Source organism: Phacochoerus africanus, chromosome 5 (assembly GCF_016906955.1).
Source record: "Phacochoerus africanus isolate WHEZ1 chromosome 5, ROS_Pafr_v1, whole genome shotgun sequence".
Classification (NCBI taxonomy): Eukaryota; Metazoa; Chordata; class Mammalia; order Artiodactyla; family Suidae; genus Phacochoerus; species Phacochoerus africanus.
The window spans coordinates 69,161,710-69,180,566 of NC_062548.1; the positions used below are offsets into that span (position 1 = coordinate 69,161,710).

The window sequence follows — 18,857 nt, forward strand, 5'->3', positions numbered from 1 at the left end:
GGTGTCCCCAAATCCTAATAATAGCTAAAGCAACAGGTAAAAGTACTGCACTTAATAATTCCTGAAAATAAGGGTCATTTAAAATGTTAATTTCTGCCAGAAGTAAGGAAGCCATGCTGCTTCCACAACATTACAAAATCATAAGCCACTTCAAAAGCACGTGTACGATCAGTGAGAATTGGCAGTTTTATCGTTTGCTGAAGTACAAACTGATGCATAATTCAGGTTTTTGGCTGAAGTAGCCATAGGTAAACATGATGCCTCGACAACATCAAAAGCAGTTGCAATACCATACCCAGCACAAAATTTGCTATTGTCACCTTTTAAATAAGAACCATAGGTGAACTATTAGGAGTTAGTGTTACCCAAGGGAATTTCCTGCAGATTGTCATAAGGAGTCAGGAGATGGGCCATAAGCATTACATAGTCATAAGAGATTTTGTCAGTGACATAACGGAGAAGGGTAGCAAGGTGAAAGCTATGATAAGGTAAAAGAGTTATGTGAGGAGCAGCTAACAAAATAACTTTATAGGAGGTAAGGCAACAGACTGAAAAATGATGAGTTAATGAGAATTCTGCATGAGGTACAAACATGGTTGAAGAGGATCCTACAATGATTTTGTTGACAAAGAAGGCTGTGAGATAATGACGCTGAGTGTATCCTTGTGTTATAGGGCCCAGAGCTAGCTATCACATGCTATGGATTGATGGTGGCCCTTGTGTTTTAGGGTGAGTACTGCCTCAAGGGCATTCCCTCTTTTTCATAAGCAAAAAGGAAAAAGAATCTGATAACTGGGATGCTCGAGGGCAGGTGGGTTAATCTAACTTTCCTTTAAGACCTTAAAATCTATGTTGTCTGGTTCTTCCCATACAATTGGGTTGGAGTTGTTACTGTTTATTAAAACTTACAGAAGTTTGGCCACAGGAGAGAAATTTGGAATCCGACTTTGGCAATAACCAACTAGCCCAAGAAAACCTCATAGTTAGTGGTTAGTTTTGGGTTTGGGGAAACTTAGGGCACCTTAAGTTATCTAAAGGTAGCTTTTGCTTTGGGATGCCATAAATATTAAACCCAGGTTTGGGCAAACTGCAACTTTTTTTTTTTTTTTTTTATTGCCTTATGCCCCTTTAAGGCTAAAAGCTTTAGAAAGTAGATGCTGTCATCTTGTGAGGAGGCTGGAGATGAAGAGTAAAGAAGTAAATCATCCACATACTGCAACAAAGAAGAATCTTAGGAAACTTTATATCATCCAGATCAGCCTTCAGAATTTGCAGGAAATAAGGACGCTCAGTAAAACTCTGAGGCATTGCTGTCCTGGTGAATTATTTTTCTTTTTAAGTGAAAGAAAAAAAGTGTTGGCTATCTTTATCAACTGAAATACTAAAGAATTCACTATATAAATCAGTTACAGTAAAGAATTTGCCTCTGGAAGGAATAGATGTTAGCAACAAATAAGGGTTAGCAATAGCAGGGGATGGAGGAATAGCAATGTTTATTGTTTTGAGGTTCTGGACAACCTTCCATCCTTAGCCCTTAGACTTTCTCACTGGAAAAATGGGCGTTTTATAGGGGCTAATCAAAGGGATAATGAGATTTTGAAACTTGAAAATTTTTAGTAGGGGATTTTTGCCTTAAAGGACTTCTTTACTTATACTGGTTAATTCTGGGAAGATGTTTTGAATTTTGACAGGAAGTGCCCCCTGAATTTTGCCAATATCAGTTAGAGATTTTTTTCCTATAAAGAAAATGTGGTAGCTGCTTCAATAGGAACAAATAATCAGTGTTTCTAGAATCAGCTCTAGTACTGTTTGTAGACATAAAATCAACCAGAGCCCATGTTGGGTGGGGCACCCATTTCTCAGAAGTAAAAGAACTTTTATTCTTCTGAGTAAAAGGACAGTTCTCAAACAGCTTACACAGCTCAATTCAAACAGCTTGCAAGCTAATATCAGCTAGTTCAAGGGAACAGCTTGGCCCAGAGAAGTCAGAACAAAAGCTTTTTTATCCAGTTTCCAGAAAACAGCTTCTTCTAAAGGAATAGGGTCAAGGCTGAAAAACCAGCACAATTTCAGTGAAGGAGCCCATATTTCCAGGGGAATGAACTGAAGGCATTTTCAGCCAGCTTGTGTTAAGATAGTCTGATCTCCAAATCAGACCGAAGTACCAAAAGAGTACTTACACACAGAACAAAATATTAACCAGAAAGACAAAACCCTAAAATAGATGCTGAATAAGACCTGGAGAGCTTTAAATGCAGAGAAGACGTGAGACTGAATCCAGGAGAAAGAACTTCAAACTTCAGTTTCCATGAGAAAAGCAGTGACAATAATGGGCTGCAATGTGGTTTCTGCCACCTGTTTGCTCACAAGTCTGGACCTATTTCTTCAGCAGAGATAGGTTTACTTGGGATCAGCAGAGGATTGCAATTCTGGAGACTGCAACTGTGGCCAGCCATGGGCAAGTTCCCCACATGGCAAGGTAAAGAGACCACTTTTTTAGAGGGGTAAGTGACAATGGGAGGGCTATAGTAAGCAAGTAGTCTGTGGCTTTTCCTTGCCGGCAAAGGAGTTTTTCATCTTCCTATTGGCCTCTGCTATTGTCATAGAGTAGGAGTACTCCCAGGTCTATTTAACTAAAGGTTCTACTTATTAATTTTTCATACATTGTTATCAGTGATGTCTGCTTTATGTTTCACAAAATCTTCCTCCCTATTTCTGGGAGTGAGGGGTGGGCAGTGAGGACATATAAACAGTTTTCCTGAAACTGCATGGATCTTACTTAGGGTGACTTGCCATTTTTTCCAACAGAGTAAATGCTGGAGAAGCCTTAGAACTAACCTGAAGATGTTGGTGAATTTCCAAAGTTAATTTAGAGCTATACATAAACTGTAAGCAAAAATTGATTATGAATGCTAGCCACAAGTTAATCCTCAAGAATGTTTCTAAATCTATAGACCAACACTTGGCCCCTCTTTTCAGACTCCTAAATCTAATTATAGATTTTCTGTAATTTTGTGTTCCTTCTGACCTCTAAGCCCAGTCACAGACTGAAGCTTACGACCATGACCGGTTTCAGAAATGTATGCCAGCGGAAGTAGGGGTCAGGTAAGGGTTTGTTTGTCTTATTTGTTTGTTGCATTAGGTCATCCCATTATAGGGAAGATACAACTCAATGATTGCATCTAACTTTTTGTAATCAATGGGTATAAAGTTGGGAAAGAGCATCGCAGAATATAAAAGTGTTTAGATGACGTTCATTTAAAACTATCATCAACTCTAATCAATAAATTGTTATTGAACACTTTCTATGAGCAAGGCTCTGTACTAGGTGCTATACAATTAAAAAGATAAGCAACACATTTTTTGCCAAAAAACCCACTTTGAAACAAATTTATTCATGAATGACAGGATCCTAATTGTTCATCATGAGGAGAACATGGTGACAAAAATGACAGAATGAGGCAGATGAAGGTAAGTTAATGACTATATTAATAATTAAATATATAATTAAATTAACTAAAGCTAATGACTATGCGAGTTGAGCAGATACTAAAGTTTGTGTGAGGCTGACACTGTGTCAAGTTTCATAGAAAAATTTTATTTCTTACTTAAGAATAAATATGTGTATTTATTTTCTATAACTTCCATCACAAACAACCACAAATTCTGCAACTGAAAACAATGCACCTTTATTATTGCACAATTCTGTAGTTGAGAAGTCTGGGCTCAACTGTTTCTCTGCTCCAGGATTCACAAGGCTGAGACCAGTGTAGCAGCAAGGCTGTGTTTCTGTCTAGAGACTCTGGAAATGAATCTGCTTCTCAAATGATTCAGATTGTTGGCAGTATTCAGATACTTGCAATTGTAAGTCTGAAGTCCCTGTTGCTTTGCTGGCTGTCAGCTGGGATCTTTTCTCAGTTTACAGAGGATAACCACATTCCTCAGCTCACCACCCACCCCCCCCCATCCATTTTCAAAGCTGGCAGTGATAACTCAAGTCCTTTTCACACTTAAGGTCTCTGTTTTGCCCTGCTTTCTAATCTCTCTTTCCTGCCTTCCTCTGCCACATCTCTCTGACCGACTTGACTTTCTTCCTCTTCTTCTTTTAAGGGCTCAGGTGATAGGCCCTCCTGGATAATCCAAGATTATTTCCCTATTTTTATCACTTTTAACATTGTATGGATAGAATGTTACTGAATATATGCATCATAATTTTATTTCCCTATTTTAAGAGAAGATATATGGTAACTTAATTACAAAGTTTCTTTATAACATTTCCTAGATTAGTGACTCTTTTTTTCTTTTTTTTTTTTTGTCTTTTGTTGTTGCTATTTCTTGGGCCGCTCCCGCGGCATATGGAGGTTCCCAGGCTAGGGGTTGAATCGGAGCTGTAGCCACCGGCCTACGCCAGAGCCACAGCAACGCGGGATCCGCGCCGCATCTGCAACCTACACCACAGCTCACGGCAACGCCAGATCGTTAACCCACTGAGCAAGGGCAGGGACCGAACCCGCAACCTCATGGTTCCTAGTTGGATTCCTTAACCACTGCGCCACCAGGGGAACTCCTCTTTTTTTCTTTTTATAGCCATACCCAAAGCAGGGGTTGAATTAGAGCTGCAGCTGCAGCTACACTGCAGCTTATGGCAATGCCATATCCTTGAGCAAATCCAGGGATCAAAACACACCCTCACAGAGACAAGGTTTGGTCCTTAACCAATGAGCCATAATGGGAACTCCCTAGATTAGCGTTTGATTGAATATTCAGGGGGCAAAAAACTTGGAGGGGGGTAGCTTTAGAATTTGTCAACCACAATGTTCAACAGAGCTCCTGAACTGAAGAAATGCTGATTTATTTCTTCAACACGAAGGCCATAAATCACAGATTCTCTCAGAGTTAGAAATTGGCAGAAAGTAAGGTGAAATGATGGGAACTGCTGATTACTTACAAATAAAAGGGCTGAAATAATTTTGCTGTTTAAATATGTTTCCTTTGAAGCCAGTGAAAACAGATATCAACCCTGTGGCTAAAAAAAAAAAAAATCAATACATTCCTGGAGTGATGATCAGTTAGAAGGGTCATAAATTGTACCTATGGTTTACGTGAAATGGATGAGGAGACTTGCCCAGTATATTGACTATTATGTCTTTGAAATGTAGCCATTTCATCAATTATGATGTCTTCTTAGGCAGAAGAAGCCAGATTTATGACTGTGATTGCAGGAGGATGTTATAAGCCTTTACTGAGCTTTGACTTGGGACCAGAAATGTGTCACCTTCATATTAATAATGTCTTTTGCCTTTATGTTTAGGCAGAATAGGTGGCTTTGTGCCTCCCTCTGGATCCTTGATGGATAGGGCCAAAGAGGCTGATGAGGTGGGGAGGCCAGGCAGGCCCATACAGCCAAACCTGACCATGAGGCTTCTGCTTTCAGGAAACTAGGCTGCCATGGGAATGTATATTATGGGTGGAGGAGACAAAGATGGCCCTTGTTTTGGACATTGAAAAACAGTGATTCTAGGTTTCTCAGATTTACATTGTTTCCTATTTGGATAGTAAACCCAAGGTTTTCACTAGGGTAGAAGGACAGCATGCTAACTTTGCTTGTAAAATTGTACCTTGGGAACATGTGCCATGGTTTTAAACCAGGGAAAATTGGATGCAGGGTTTTCCCTGTAGAGCCTTACACAAAATGAATGCATTTTATTTTTAAATATGATTATGGTTTTAAAAATGTTTAGGTTCTTTTGCTTGTTTTTTTATTATGAAACAAGACAGTGTCTCTAGTCACCTTTGTTACATCGAGAAGACTAGAACACTCCCCAGGAAAGGAAGCAGTTGCCCTAGCAGAAGGATTGCATTGCAAAAAGCTGGGGCTGGGAAAATGACTAGAAAGTGGGAGAATCTCTATGGCCAAATGCAATCATGCCTGAAAAAGGTAGTTTCACCTCTGCAAAGGTTTAACCCCTCAAGAAAGTTCATTTAATTCTTGAGTAGGAAGTACATTCTCATAGTTCAAAAAACTGTACCTATATATGTGTATATATGTATGCATAAAAAACTCTGTATATAAATGTGTATATATATGTGTATATATACACAAACACACACATGCATACATGTGTACATATGTGCATGAAAAGCTTTTCTCTCCCACTTCTGGTTCCATCTTGAATTCCCACTACCACTCCTTGCCCCATATTTGAAAGTAGTCACTTATATCAGTGTTTTCATTATCTTCCAAGAGTTTCTTCATGCATATAAAAGCAAACATTAATATAATTTATCCTCTTTTTTTTTCTTTTTATGGCTGCACTTGCAACACATGGAAGTTCCCAGGCTAAAAGTCAAATTGGAACTGGAGCTGAAGCTGAGGCCTACGCCCAGCCACAGCAACATCGATCTAAGCTGCCTCTGTGCCCTACACCACAGCTTGTGGCAATGCCAGCCCCTAAAGCCACTGTGCCATGCCAGGGATTGAACCTGTATCATCACGGACACTATGTTGGGTTCTTAACCCTCTGAGAAGGAATTCCTTAACCTCTTTTTATACATAATACAATGTATTCTATTTGCACATTTTATTCACTTATAGCTTAGAATTTTTTCTCATCAGTACAGGAAGTTCTTCCACATTCTTTTTTATTCCCCCTATGGCTGTGCCCAAGGCATATGGAAGAGAACTGCAGCTTCAACCTACACCACAGCTGCAGCAATGCTAGCTCCTTTAACCCACTGCACTGGGCTGGGGATTGAACCTCAACAGTGAACAAAGTTGCTGCAGTCAGATTCTTAACCCACCGCACCACAGTGGGAACTTTCCATATTCTTTTTTAATGGCCATGTAGTATGGATTTTCAATTCCTTATCTGCATTTCAGAAAAACAAAATAAAACAAAACTTTAAATCATTTAATATTTCATTCCCAGATTTCCTTATCTGCATTTCAGAAAAACAAAATAAAACAAAACTTTAAATCATTTAATATTTCATTCCCAGATATATATCTAAGAGTAGAGTGTACATGTATACACTACAAATATGTATTAGAATGTTCTTAGGAGCGCTGTTCACAAAGCCCAAACATTGAGAGTTACCCAAATGTCCACCAAGAGAAGAAAAAATAAATAAAGTATATCCATATAACATCATAACACACACCAATTAGAATGAACAATCTAAGATTCACAAAATATGTTAGAAGTATCTCAGAGACACAATGTTGATCTAGAGAAGCCAGACACAGGACAGCACAAATGATTTCATTTTTTCAAGTACAGAGACCAAAGTCATTTAAGTATTCGAAGTCAGGCCTGTGTAGAAGAAAATATAGGTGGGTCTTCTGGGAGGCCGATACTGCACTATCTCCTGATTTGGGCTCTGGATGCTTTGATGTACTCAAATCATTGGAAATTCATTGAAGTATTCATTTGTCATTTGTGGACTTTTCTGCACACATGTTATACTTTAATTTTAAAAAATCATTGAAAAACAAAGTGCTTTTTTTATTACTCATTTGGCGATTGTACTAGTTTTCTATTCAATGACTATGTTAGTTTCCCATTGCTGCCAGAATAGATTACCACAAAGTCAGATTTTATTTTTTGTCTTTTTTAGGGCCACACCTGTGGCATATGGAAGTTCCTGGGCTAGCAGTTGAATCAGAGCTGTAGTGGCCAGCCTACACCACAGCCACAGCAATTCCAGATCTGAGCCACATGTGTGACCTACGCCGCAGTGCCTCAGCTTACAGTAACATCAGAATCCTTAACCCACGGGCTGAGGCCAGAGATTAAACTTGCATCCTCATGGATATTAGTTGGGTTCTTAACCCACTAAGCCACAGTGGGAATTCCCAAAATTAGATTCACTAATTACATATAAGGTCAACATAGTAGGCTTCATTAAATTCTGAACTCAGATGGTATTTGATTACATTACAAGGATGCATTTGTCATTGGGCTCTTCTTCACTGGAGAGATAAGTCTCTGTCCAGAGGCAGGGACTTCATTCAAATAAAATCCTTTGTTTCATGTCTAATTTTCAGTCTTATTCTAAGCAGCCAGCCTCAAGAAATTAAAAACAAAACAAAACAAAACAAAACAAAACACACACACACAACAAAAAACACCTCCATAGCAGGAAAGTGAAGTTGAGAGGAATGTGTATTTCTGGACCTTCTTGTGCTTATGCTCTTTCTTATAAAAATGTTGGAGAATCAGTATGTGCCATAAGACAAGAGAAGGGGAAGGATTGTTGGGGGGGTATTGATGAAGAATTAGCAGGTATTAGAAAGGGGGAATAACAGAATCAATAGAAGAGAAGGAGGAAAATTCTGGGGAATCAGACTATGTTAGATGTGGGTGAAAGGAGGAAAAGGATGAATAAAATTTAGGGGAATTAACAGATATTACAAAGGAAGAGATGTCATGGTGGATAAAAGGGAGGAAAATCATGGAACATGGAATGTGGCTATGGAAGTATATCTTCTTTTTATTTTTATTTGCTGCCAAAAGAAATGTGACCACTGGAAATGCAGTTCAGATCTGCGGAATCAGCACCAACAAACTAAGTATAATTGGTAACCCGTTGGAAACACAGACTTAATTTTTCCTCAGATGAAGAACTCTTTGTAGTATGATCAATTTATCCCAAAAGAAAAGTAAATAACATCTAATAATAGACTTTGTGATAGATGTATTTATTAGAAGAACTAACATGATATGCAATGGCAACTGTTCCGAACCAATGTGGGGCATTGAAACCAAATTAAATTTGACACCGTTCCTGATAAAAATTTTATTGCCCCCAATAACTGCATAGGTCATAAGCTACTTACTGTTAATTACCAGTTACTGTTTGTTATGTACATATGACTAACAAAATTCAAACTGCTATATCAGTTTTCCAATGGGTTGGTAAATTTCCTCATTGCCTCAGGGACTTTGAGATTTGTCCTGTCTGCTTGCCTTATTTTGCAAAGTACATGGAATCTTTATATTTTATTCTTTCCCATTTCTTCTGAGAGGCTTAGGATAAGATGAAAGGACCCAAGTACATCCTGAATGTTTGGTTAATATATTCCAAAGTGTGTGCTTTAGTAACCAATCTCCAATAAAATATGTTTCAAGGCTATTTTTTACATGGGTTCTGCTGAGTCATAATCCTGGAACTCTTCACATTTTGACATCCTTGGAAGAAAGATACTGAATTCCTGCAAAGGGATCATTTACCCTTTGTACTATTCTGGGAATAGCCAATAGGCTTATCTGAAAATATTAATATTATTGGACTTGGAAGGTAATAGGAATAAAAAGTACAGATTGGATACCTTATCTTTCGGTAAAGAAAAATTATAGCTAAGGCTTGGGAGAATTCTGCCCTAACCATTAAGAATTAAATTGTAGGAGTTCTTACTGTGGCACAATTCAATTAGTGGTGTCTCTGGACTGCTAAGATGCAGGTTCAATCCCCAGCCTAGCAGAATGGGTTAATGATCCGGTATTGTCACAGCTATGACATAGGTTGCAACTGCTGCCTGGATCTGATCCTTGACCTGGGAAGTCAACATGCTGTAGGATATCTAAAAAAAGAATTAAATTGTAAATAATCAAAATATAGCTCTTTTGGAGTTCCCATTGTGGTGCAGAGGAAATGAATCTGACCAAGAACCATGAGGTTGAAGATTCAATCTCTGGCCTTGCTCAGTGGGTTAAGGATCCAGTGTTGCCATGAGCTGTGGTGTAGGTCACAGATGTGGCTTGGATCCGATGTTGCTGTGGCTGTGGCATAGGCCGGCAGCTGTAGCTCCAATTTGACCCCTAGCCTGGGAACTGCAGGTGCAGCCCTAAAAAGCAAATTAAAAAAAAAAAAAACTCTAGCTCTTTAAATATAGTATTTGAATGAACTATTCAGGCTAGTTAAGAAGAACATTATGAAGTAGGGAGAGAAAAACTGTTAAAAATAAAAAGGGTCAATCACAAAGTTATATTCAGGGATATTACATCAAGGCAAATAGGGTCCCTCAATACCCCTAACTCTTATCCAGAGGTTCTTCATATTTGCTATTGCTATTAATACTGAAGTCAAGATGGATTGTAAAGTCAATAGTGGAGGCACTGCCAGAGGCTGAGGAGCCTTTAGGGAAGTGCTGATCCACCTGGATCAGCAGAACTGATCCAACTTTGGTCCAGTTCATTGGTACCCAGGTACTGGCAGAAATTCAAATCACAGCAGGTTGAATACATAATCCTCGAAGCAGATGAGGATTGGATAAATACCATGAGAATAGTGAACAGAACAGGCAGCAGGATAACTCCTGTAGATTTGGAGGACAGTCCAAGGTCAGAAGCAGATAGGGTACATGAGGAAATATCCAAGGAAGGAACTGAGGTTAGAAAACAAGCCTAGGTCAGAACGAGAGGCTGAGACAATGAAGTCTGTTTGCTTCAGTAAGCTTTCTTGGGGAGTCTTCCTGGCCCCCTTCTCTAGGAACTAGGTCTCACACATAGATCCTATATAAGAGGTGATTACAGCTCCGATAATACTACCAAGTCAGTCAAATTCCTCTCCCCAGATGACAGGACAGGAGTGAACCCCTAGACCTATCTACACTAATCAGATATTCCCTGGAAAATGAATCCGTTCGCTGAGAATAGAGTTAATATTTTGAGTCCCTGGAGTGAAGGTTTGAAAAAACTCTAATGAATTAACCATGTTTGCTCACTCTGCCTATATCCCAAAGGCAAGGAAAATGATGGACTATGAATCAAACATACTGAAATAAGGAGAACTGAAGAGAGTATAACCTAATTTTGACTTTGTGTCCTTTTCTAGACTTTCATGAGACTTGGTTATACACCCTAGCTTGGGTGCACTCAAATAAATCTGTGTCCTTCCTAAAACAATCCCCCCTTTTTTTTTTTGGAGTTAAAAATGCATGTCAGCATATTATAGGGAAATAGCCTGAAATAAGGCAGCCTGAAAGAAGCCTGCGTCCTATCTCAGACAAAGAACTTTTGAATTCTAATAACCCTATAGAAGTATGGATTGTGAAAGAGGACATTGCAGGGAACTCAGGATTGGATATGAAACAAAGTTGCACATACAAATTTTGTGTATCAAGCTCATACACAAACTGGAGCACCAACAACTTGCACATAAATTGGGGGGACTAGTTTCTAGAGAGAGCAAACAAGGGATTATAAATATTAGGAGGGAGGGGCATCTTTATCAACTGTGTCAGGAGAAGTAGAGCTGTATGCAGGCATGAAATATGGAGGGCTCAATGGGACTGAATTGATACAGGGGGAGGAAAGATGGAAACTATTTCCCTACCTCTGCTTAGATTTCTATCTGGAAAGTTTCATGAGATTTTACCAGGGGAAGAGAATTTATAATATGGTTTAAGACACAGACTAGTCATTAATAGAGACTATGAATTAAAGAAAATATCCTCTGTGATCAGTATCTTAGGAACTCAGGTGCAGTGGAAAGTGTTGACAACAGCTATTCTTTTAAAATAATACTTACAAAGCCCTAGTTTTTGCATGGAAGGGAGTATGTCCAATTCCCAGGAGATGAATCTTGATTGGTCACAGTAAATTGTAGCAATTTTAATTCCTTTTTTGGGGGGGGGAGAATAGAGCTGCAACTCATCATTGGACAATAAGATCTAAGATTATGTTGATGAGGGACTTGTGAGAAAAATGTTCCGCCGTGATAAGAAAGGATGCATCATAAGGGAGTCTTTTTATTCTCCTCTTCTCTTCTTTCTTTACTAAATTGATAATTGTTGGATGATGCCTAGGCTGCTGTGGTTATTTTGTGTCCATGAGGGAAAGGCATAGATCATTGTGGAGATGCCACCCAGAGCCCTGACATCTCCTGAGCTTCTGAAGATGAATCCTTTCAGGGTTTCCAGGAAACTTAGGTAAGTGAATGCATCTCTGTGTCTATCTAAACTGCTAATTGTTGGATCTTTTGCTACAGCTATTTTCTAGAGTGCTTTTCATTCCCCTTCCTAATTTTCTGGTAGTGAAGTGACAGCAAGAACAGCTAAATAGAGGGGAACTTTTTTTTACCTGTGACACTGAAATCTCCCCTTTTTGTCCTCTGTATCTCCCTTGGGTATGTTAACACTTTAATATAAAATAGGTAAACTGATGGTAGTTTGATTTTTTTTTCTATTTATGTATTTAGGGGAAATATGTCAATTTATTTAAAATATGTCAAAAATGCACCAATGCCCACTTCTCATTCCTTCTACTCCCATAAATCCAGCCCTCTACACCAATGTGAGGGACTTTAAAGGCAATGGCTAATAAATACCCAGTTTTACTCTGATAGATGGAAGAAGGAAGAAACACATGTACTTACTGAGCTATGGAACAGCCTGGGGCTGCCTCAGTTGCCTTCATTCATCATATTGGATAATACACCACATATCTACTTTCACTAATTTGGTTTTCCCAGGTTTGGGGAATATAGTCACTCACAAAGCCCAGAGCCTTAGGAGTGCTCTTACATTCTTTTGCAAGAAACATATTTAAAGCAAAAGGGGGGTTGGAATTTTCACTCTCTCACTTTAAAGCCAGCAAAGGAGTTGGAAGAGAGGGTGCCTGTTTAACTATGATGACATTTCCATAAGAAAAAATATTAAAAGTCTGTCTTATCAAATGTCTGTTTATATTTGTGTTTTGTAATTATTCCTCAAATTGTATATTTTATTAATCAAGACAACATTTAAATTTACTTACTAGAATAGGATGCGATATCTGTTTAGGATTCTTAAATCTAAAATGGACACCGTGTTTTCCAAGAATTCAAGAACCTATTCCATTCTGGATTTGCAATTACTTTAATGTACTTCTCAAATAATTTTTTTAATATAGTAAGATTAATTTCCAAATCATCCTAATTATCTATTTTTTAGAATTTTATTTTCCCCTAGCTCTCACTATAGCTGTAGCTTTGAATTTATATATTCTTGCATATATTTATGAAACAAATCCTATTTTTCTTTTTTAACAAAAGAATCTGTTGGCTGTCCTATGCTCCCTATTAGATTATTTATGGGTTCTGCTGACTTTTGGATTCTGTGGATATGAATCAATTACAAGCTTTGTTGCATTGATCCCATCACAAATCTCTATAGTAGATACATGCATAAGCTGGATGATAAAAATTGCATGAGAATCAGAGAATGCAATGAGAGTAGAGAATTCCAGGGTAAGTTTTTCCCAGACTGACCAAATTGAGACTGAACCACATACTCTGTATACCAAAGTTCCCAACCCAGAGATAACCCTGACTAAGGAAATTTCTCAATATCCCCCCATGAGGCAGACCACCATCCCAGTTAGAATGCAATAAAAATGAATTTCCTCCTACCTCCCAATGACAGTCTTGCAAGGTAGTTGTCAGCATCCCAAGGGAGTGAGCATAGGAATGCAGTAGAAATCTAATTTATATGCAATGTGAGATCAGGTCTACAATTTCATCCAGCTTCTGCCCTGACTCTTCCTTAATACACTCTCATTTTCTTCTGGCTCTGCATCATTTGGCTCTTGTCCTCCCTAGATCTTAAATTCCTTCGTTGCTTCTTATTACATCACATCATTATTCTCCATCAGGGAAGTTCTAAGAACACCAGCAAAGAAAGTTTGCACATCTCATTTTCTGTACAATTTTAGCTCATTCACTGATGTGCGAGGTGTTTCTGAATTTTCATGAAAATGAGGAACCATGAGAAGCAACTCTGAACCATCCTTTCTAGTCTTAGTTTCAGTTATTGCTCTTCCCATACCTATCTCTGATACTTGGAAATCCAATACCCACCATCACTTATCATCCAATATTTATTAAATTTTACTTCAAAATTAGTAAGAAATACACGTGTGGGTCCACAGTACTGAGCACTTAGTACATCAACCAGAACGACTCCAGGAGATGTGCCCTTGAACATTAATGCCACATTTTCTTTCTTTTTTTTTTCTTTTTTCTTTTTGTCTTTTTGTTGTTGTTGTTGTTGTTGTTGTTGTTGTTGTTGCTATTTCTTGGGCCGCTCCCGCGGCATATGGAGGTTCCCAGGCTAGGGGTCTAATCGGAGCTGTAGCCGTTGGCCTACGCCAGAGCCACAGCAACGCGGGATCCGAGCCGCGTCTGCAACCTACACCACAGCTCAAGGCAACGCCAGGGACCGAAGGGCAGGGACCGAAGCCGCAACCTCATGGTTCCTAGTCGGATTCGTTAACCACTGCACCACGACGGGAACTCCAATGCCACATTTTCTGCCAGAGTTGCCTAACAGGAAAGAGGCAGGGAAAAGAACAAATGTCACCTGTTCCTGGAAAAACTGCTGACCTGCTCCCGAGAAGGAGGTAATATCTGTGGCAATTCCCAGCCTTTGCTGGAAGAGCCTCCTCCCCATGGCAGGAAACTCTTGAACCACAGCCAGGCCCTGCCCATGACCCCTGCCCTGCCTCCACTCCTCTGCTACTCATTTCAGAGCCCCTCCCTCAATTCCCCTTATAAAAGCACAGTCTCTCCTGCCCTGATGAACCATCTCAGATCCCTGCAAGACAGGTAAGTGGGAGCTGAGAGAAGATGAGACCTGACAGAGGTTTCACCTCCCACATTTCAGGGGGTGGTACACAAGGATGCCTGGGCTCAGAGAACACAGGAGCTCTGAGACCAGGCAAAGGCAGTCCTGGTTGGTGGGGATGTACAGAGTTTCCAGTTGTTTCCAGAATTATAGCAGGGCATGGCTTCTATCAAGATGGATTTATTCCTAGGGAACTAGACAGAGAGAAAGACAAGAGGTACAACAGGGGGTTGCTCACACCCTTCCTGTGACCACCCTTCCTTTAGTTCTCTGACTGCCTCCACACGTCACAGACATGATGCTGCCTTCCATGGGCCTCCCCAGCCTGTTCTGGATGCTGCTGTCCTGCCTGATGCTCCTGTCTCAGGTCCAAGGTGAGATGTCTCTACCTCTAGCACTGGGTTCCCTATGGATGATCGGAGCCAGGAAGAGAAGGAGGAAATCTCCTGTGTGCCTCAGGAGTAAAGGTACATCCCCACACAACACAGCTGCTTGAGGGTTCCTGCAACATCACTTCAGGTTCCTGCAGAGGAGCTAAGGGTGGGAGACTCCCACGGGTCCTTTCACAGTGGATTAAGATGATTTCCACTTCTATAGGTAGAGTCTAATTTATGTGAGTAATTAAGGAGGGAAAGCACAGAGTGTCATTAATGAGATGAGTAGGAGCAGAATGAGTGGAATATGCAATATAGATACAGTCAGCCCAGAGGAGGAGAAGCAGTGGATCTTGAGTAAAGGGAAAGAGGAAAAAGAAAAGAGATCATTTCACAGTTAGTGGGTCTGGTTCAAATCATGACCATCATCATCCTGAGCTTGCTGGCCGTAGTGAGGGGCAGTAGGGAGTTGGGTGTCACTCCCCCAAGCACTGGCCTTGTAGATATTCCCCCTAGTCACCTCCCCATTCCAAAGCCCTTCTCTCCATTCTCCCCATTTGTCTGTTTATTTATTCCTCCTCAGGTGAAGATTCCCCAGCAGACATGCCCTCTGCACGGATCAGCTGCCCCAAAGGCTCCATGGCCTATGCTTCCTACTGCTATGCCTTGTTTATAACACCCAAAACCTGGATGGATGCAGACGTGAGTGCTGGGGTGTGCAGTTAGGGGTGAGAGGGAGAAGCAAATTAGAGGCTTAGAGTCGGTGGTGCTGGTCTCCTTCCTCAAGGGGTCCTCGAGGGTCAGCATGAGCACCTGCATCATGTGCAGAGGCTCCCCTTCTCACCTACCCCAGCCCTGCCCTTCCCCCAGGGATGTCTCAGGCCCCTCCTCAGCCTCTCCCTTCCCCACACAGATGGCCTGCCAGAAGCGGCCCTCAGGACACCTCGCGTCTGTGCTCAGTGGGGCTGAGGCATCCTTCGTGTCCTCCCTGATCAAGAACAATTTGAACGCCCTCTCAGACGTCTGGATTGGGCTCCACGACCCCACCGAGGTACGCTTACATCTTCTCCTGTCTGTAACCTCTCAAGATGTACAGTGCTTGTCCCCTGTGCCTGACTAGAAATAACCTAGAGACCACTGGAGCTGAGAGGTCAAGGGGGGAACTGGAGGAAAGGGAGGACCTTGAGGCCAATGAAAAGCTGAGTTCTGTGCAGGTCCCTAGCTTCAGCTAAAGTTAATTTGCCTCTTTTCAGGCTTTTTGCAGAAATCATATATCCTGCCTTGTTATTGTCCTCTCTGAGCTACCCTGGGTCTGCAAATGCTATGCATAGCAAGTCCTAAATAGATACCATCATGTGTAGTTCAGAGAGTGACAGATGACTCTGAGTGGTTCCCATGGTCTTTGTGATTCTTGGCTTTGGAATTTACCAATAGAAGCCAAGATGTGGAGTTCCTGTCATGGCTCAGTGGTTAATGAATCCAATTAGAACCATGAGGTTGTGGGTTCGATCCTTGGCCGTGCTCAGTGGGTTGAGGATCCAGCATTGCCATGAGCTGAGGTTTAGTTTGCAGACACGGCTTGGATCCCATGTTGCTGTGTCTCTGGCATAGGCCAGAGGCTACAGCTGCAATTAGACCCCTAGCCTGGGAACCTCCATATGCCATTGATGTGGCACTAAAAGGACAAAAGACAAAAAAAAAAAAAGCCAAAACTTATGGAGATTTTCCCAGAGTAGAGCTGTGGGGCATCATCAAGAAAGACAGAGCCAATTCCATGATGCTGGGGAGCAGAGCAGGGGTTCCCACTGAAGGAATCATGCCAGGAGAACTCTAAGGGCTTTTCATCCTCCCTGACTCCACCCTCTGCTCTCTAGGGCTTGGAGCCCAATGCTGGTGGATGGGAGTGGAGTAGCTCTGATGTGCTCAATTATGTTGCCTGGGAGAGAAACCCCTCCACCAGCTCATACCCTGGCTACTGCGGGAGCCTGTCAAGAAACACAGGTAAGAAACACTTCTGCCCAGACTTTTCCAACCCTTCATTCCCCAATTCTACACTTGACCTTCAGAGCATCCTCCTGGGCTTGAACTGCACTATTGGCTTGTCTGCTCCCATCCCCTCTCACTCTCCTTTCTTTCTCTCTCCTTCCTTTTCCTGGAGCAGGACCCTGGTGAGGATGAGGGAGAGCCTTTGAATCCTAGACCAGAATCAGGGGTGCCTCACCCTTCAGTTCCCAAACTTCCACCAGCCACATTCACTTGAGCTCTTCTGTCTCTGCAGGATATCTGAAATGGAGAGATTATAACTGCTATGTGAATTTACCCTATGTCTGCAAGTTCAAGGACTAGGTCAGAGAGGATGTCAGCTTCCTGATTCTGCTGCAAAGCTCCTCATGGACTTGGAACCAAGTGTGAAAACCCAACTCGGAATGGGATTTTCACCCCATGACCCCAACCTGACTACTTTCCCCTAGCTTCCCCTCCTCCCAGCCTTGTTTAGGCTTTTTGGTTTCTTCCCTAACCTGAGTTTTCCAGATACAATAAAAAAAATAATTCTTCCATGCTTGTTTTCTCTCCTTCATTCTTATAGACAAACCGAGAAGAAGAAAGTGGGTAGATAGGAGAATTTTGGGTCAATCTCTGCCCAATTTCACCCAGCTTTCTGGGGAATATAGATATAATATCTGTATTCCTCTTGGCAGATTTGTAATGAGGTATGTCAACACTGCATCTGGATTGTGGACATATAACGACATTGCTGTCCCACACACTCTATAGCTCACAATTTCCCCCAAGAGAGGTCTCTGCTGGTATGAGACAACCAGTTGGGTTTAGAACGGTACTTCTTTAACTACCAATCTTAAGGAACATGAACCAATTTTCTTAATATTAATAAAATACAAAGGAAAAGAACAATGTTAAAAATTAAATAAACCAGTGATTCAAAATACAAACCTAATTGTTTTTTTATTAGTTGTGACAGACAATAGGTAATCTGTTAACTGTTGCACAATTTTTTAATGTCTTTTAACTTCTGAACCACCTTGCCATGTTCAGCTGGCATGAGTCCATTGAACACATGTTGCCCTGTGCCTAGAGGGCACTTGCAAGAATGGACCCCAGTGGATCCTCTGTCCTTGGGCCTTAAGACACTCTGACTTCAGTCAGGATTGGATTTGGGATTATTTATTGTATGGCCAGATTTTTCTTAACATTTCTTGCATTTAAAACAAAATATGGTGCATTTTTGAACAAATTTCCCTTACCTAACTGAAGGTGAGAAAGGCGAGACCCAGAATTTTCATGCATCTGCACATTTCAGGACCGCAAATCTGCCTTCCATCTTCTTACCACCCCTTCCCTTGCCACATGCTTCCATTCTGGAAAAAAAGTGTTTTTGACCAGTTCTGTAATTTGGAAAAAAAAAAAATGTGTCATATGAGATTACTCACAAGGCTTTCCACTGGGCCGAAAACACTATAGCATTGCCATGTAAGGACACTGCTTTTCAAATATATTGATTAAATGAAGGGACAATGTTATTGATTTTCATTAACATTTGTTAAAATTCCTTTGGCCTTTCTAAGATACACTGCTTCAACTACAAACACATTTAGCATTTTTTGTGGAAACACTTTTATATAAGTTTAAATCAAGTTAGGATAGTACAGTGCCAGGGTCTTAATTTTCTTCCCTGGTTAAAGTAATAAACATGGTTTGAAGAAGTTCATAGCGCTTGCACAAGTTTCTATTTTATTTTTGCTTTCTTAGGGCTGCACCTGTGGCATATGGAATTTCCCAGGCTAGGAGTCAAATCAGAGCTGTAACTGCCACTTATGTCACAGCCACAGCAACAGCAATGAAGGATTCAACCTGTGTCT

The 18,857-nt window shown here is 40.8% G+C and overlaps 1 protein-coding gene and 1 long non-coding RNA gene across 7 annotated transcripts; both read left to right on the forward strand.

Moving 5' to 3' along the window:
* The first annotated feature begins 2,046 nt into the window (after positions 1–2,046).
* On the forward strand, positions 2,047–14,110 carry LOC125126809 (uncharacterized). 4 transcript variants are annotated; one of them, XR_007134792.1, is made up of 6 exons: positions 2,047–2,479; positions 2,809–2,888; positions 3,036–3,105; positions 3,409–3,471; positions 11,810–11,932; positions 14,084–14,110. It is a non-coding gene; the product is annotated as an uncharacterized LOC125126809 (long non-coding RNA). The 4 variants fall into 4 exon arrangements; XR_007134790.1 differs by lacking the exon at positions 14,084–14,110 and adding an exon at positions 3,748–3,864 and having other exon boundaries at positions 11,810–12,194; XR_007134789.1 differs by lacking the exon at positions 14,084–14,110 and having other exon boundaries at positions 11,810–12,194.
* A 123-nt stretch (positions 14,111–14,233) lies between these two features.
* LOC125126810 (lithostathine) lies at positions 14,234–17,535 on the forward strand. 3 transcript variants are annotated; one of them, XM_047779198.1, is made up of 6 exons: positions 14,234–14,381; positions 14,872–14,979; positions 15,563–15,681; positions 15,893–16,030; positions 16,854–16,980; positions 17,258–17,535. In XM_047779198.1, the coding sequence occupies exons 2-6, from the start codon at positions 14,901–14,903 to the stop codon at positions 17,323–17,325; spliced, it is 531 nt and encodes a 176-aa protein (XP_047635154.1). In that variant the 5' UTR covers positions 14,234–14,381; positions 14,872–14,900; the 3' UTR covers positions 17,326–17,535. The 3 variants fall into 3 exon arrangements, with proteins under 3 accessions (XP_047635154.1, XP_047635153.1, XP_047635156.1); XM_047779197.1 differs by having other exon boundaries at positions 14,234–14,979; XM_047779200.1 differs by lacking the exons at positions 14,234–14,381; positions 14,872–14,979 and adding an exon at positions 14,986–15,072.
* The last annotated feature ends 1,322 nt before the right edge of the window (positions 17,536–18,857 follow it).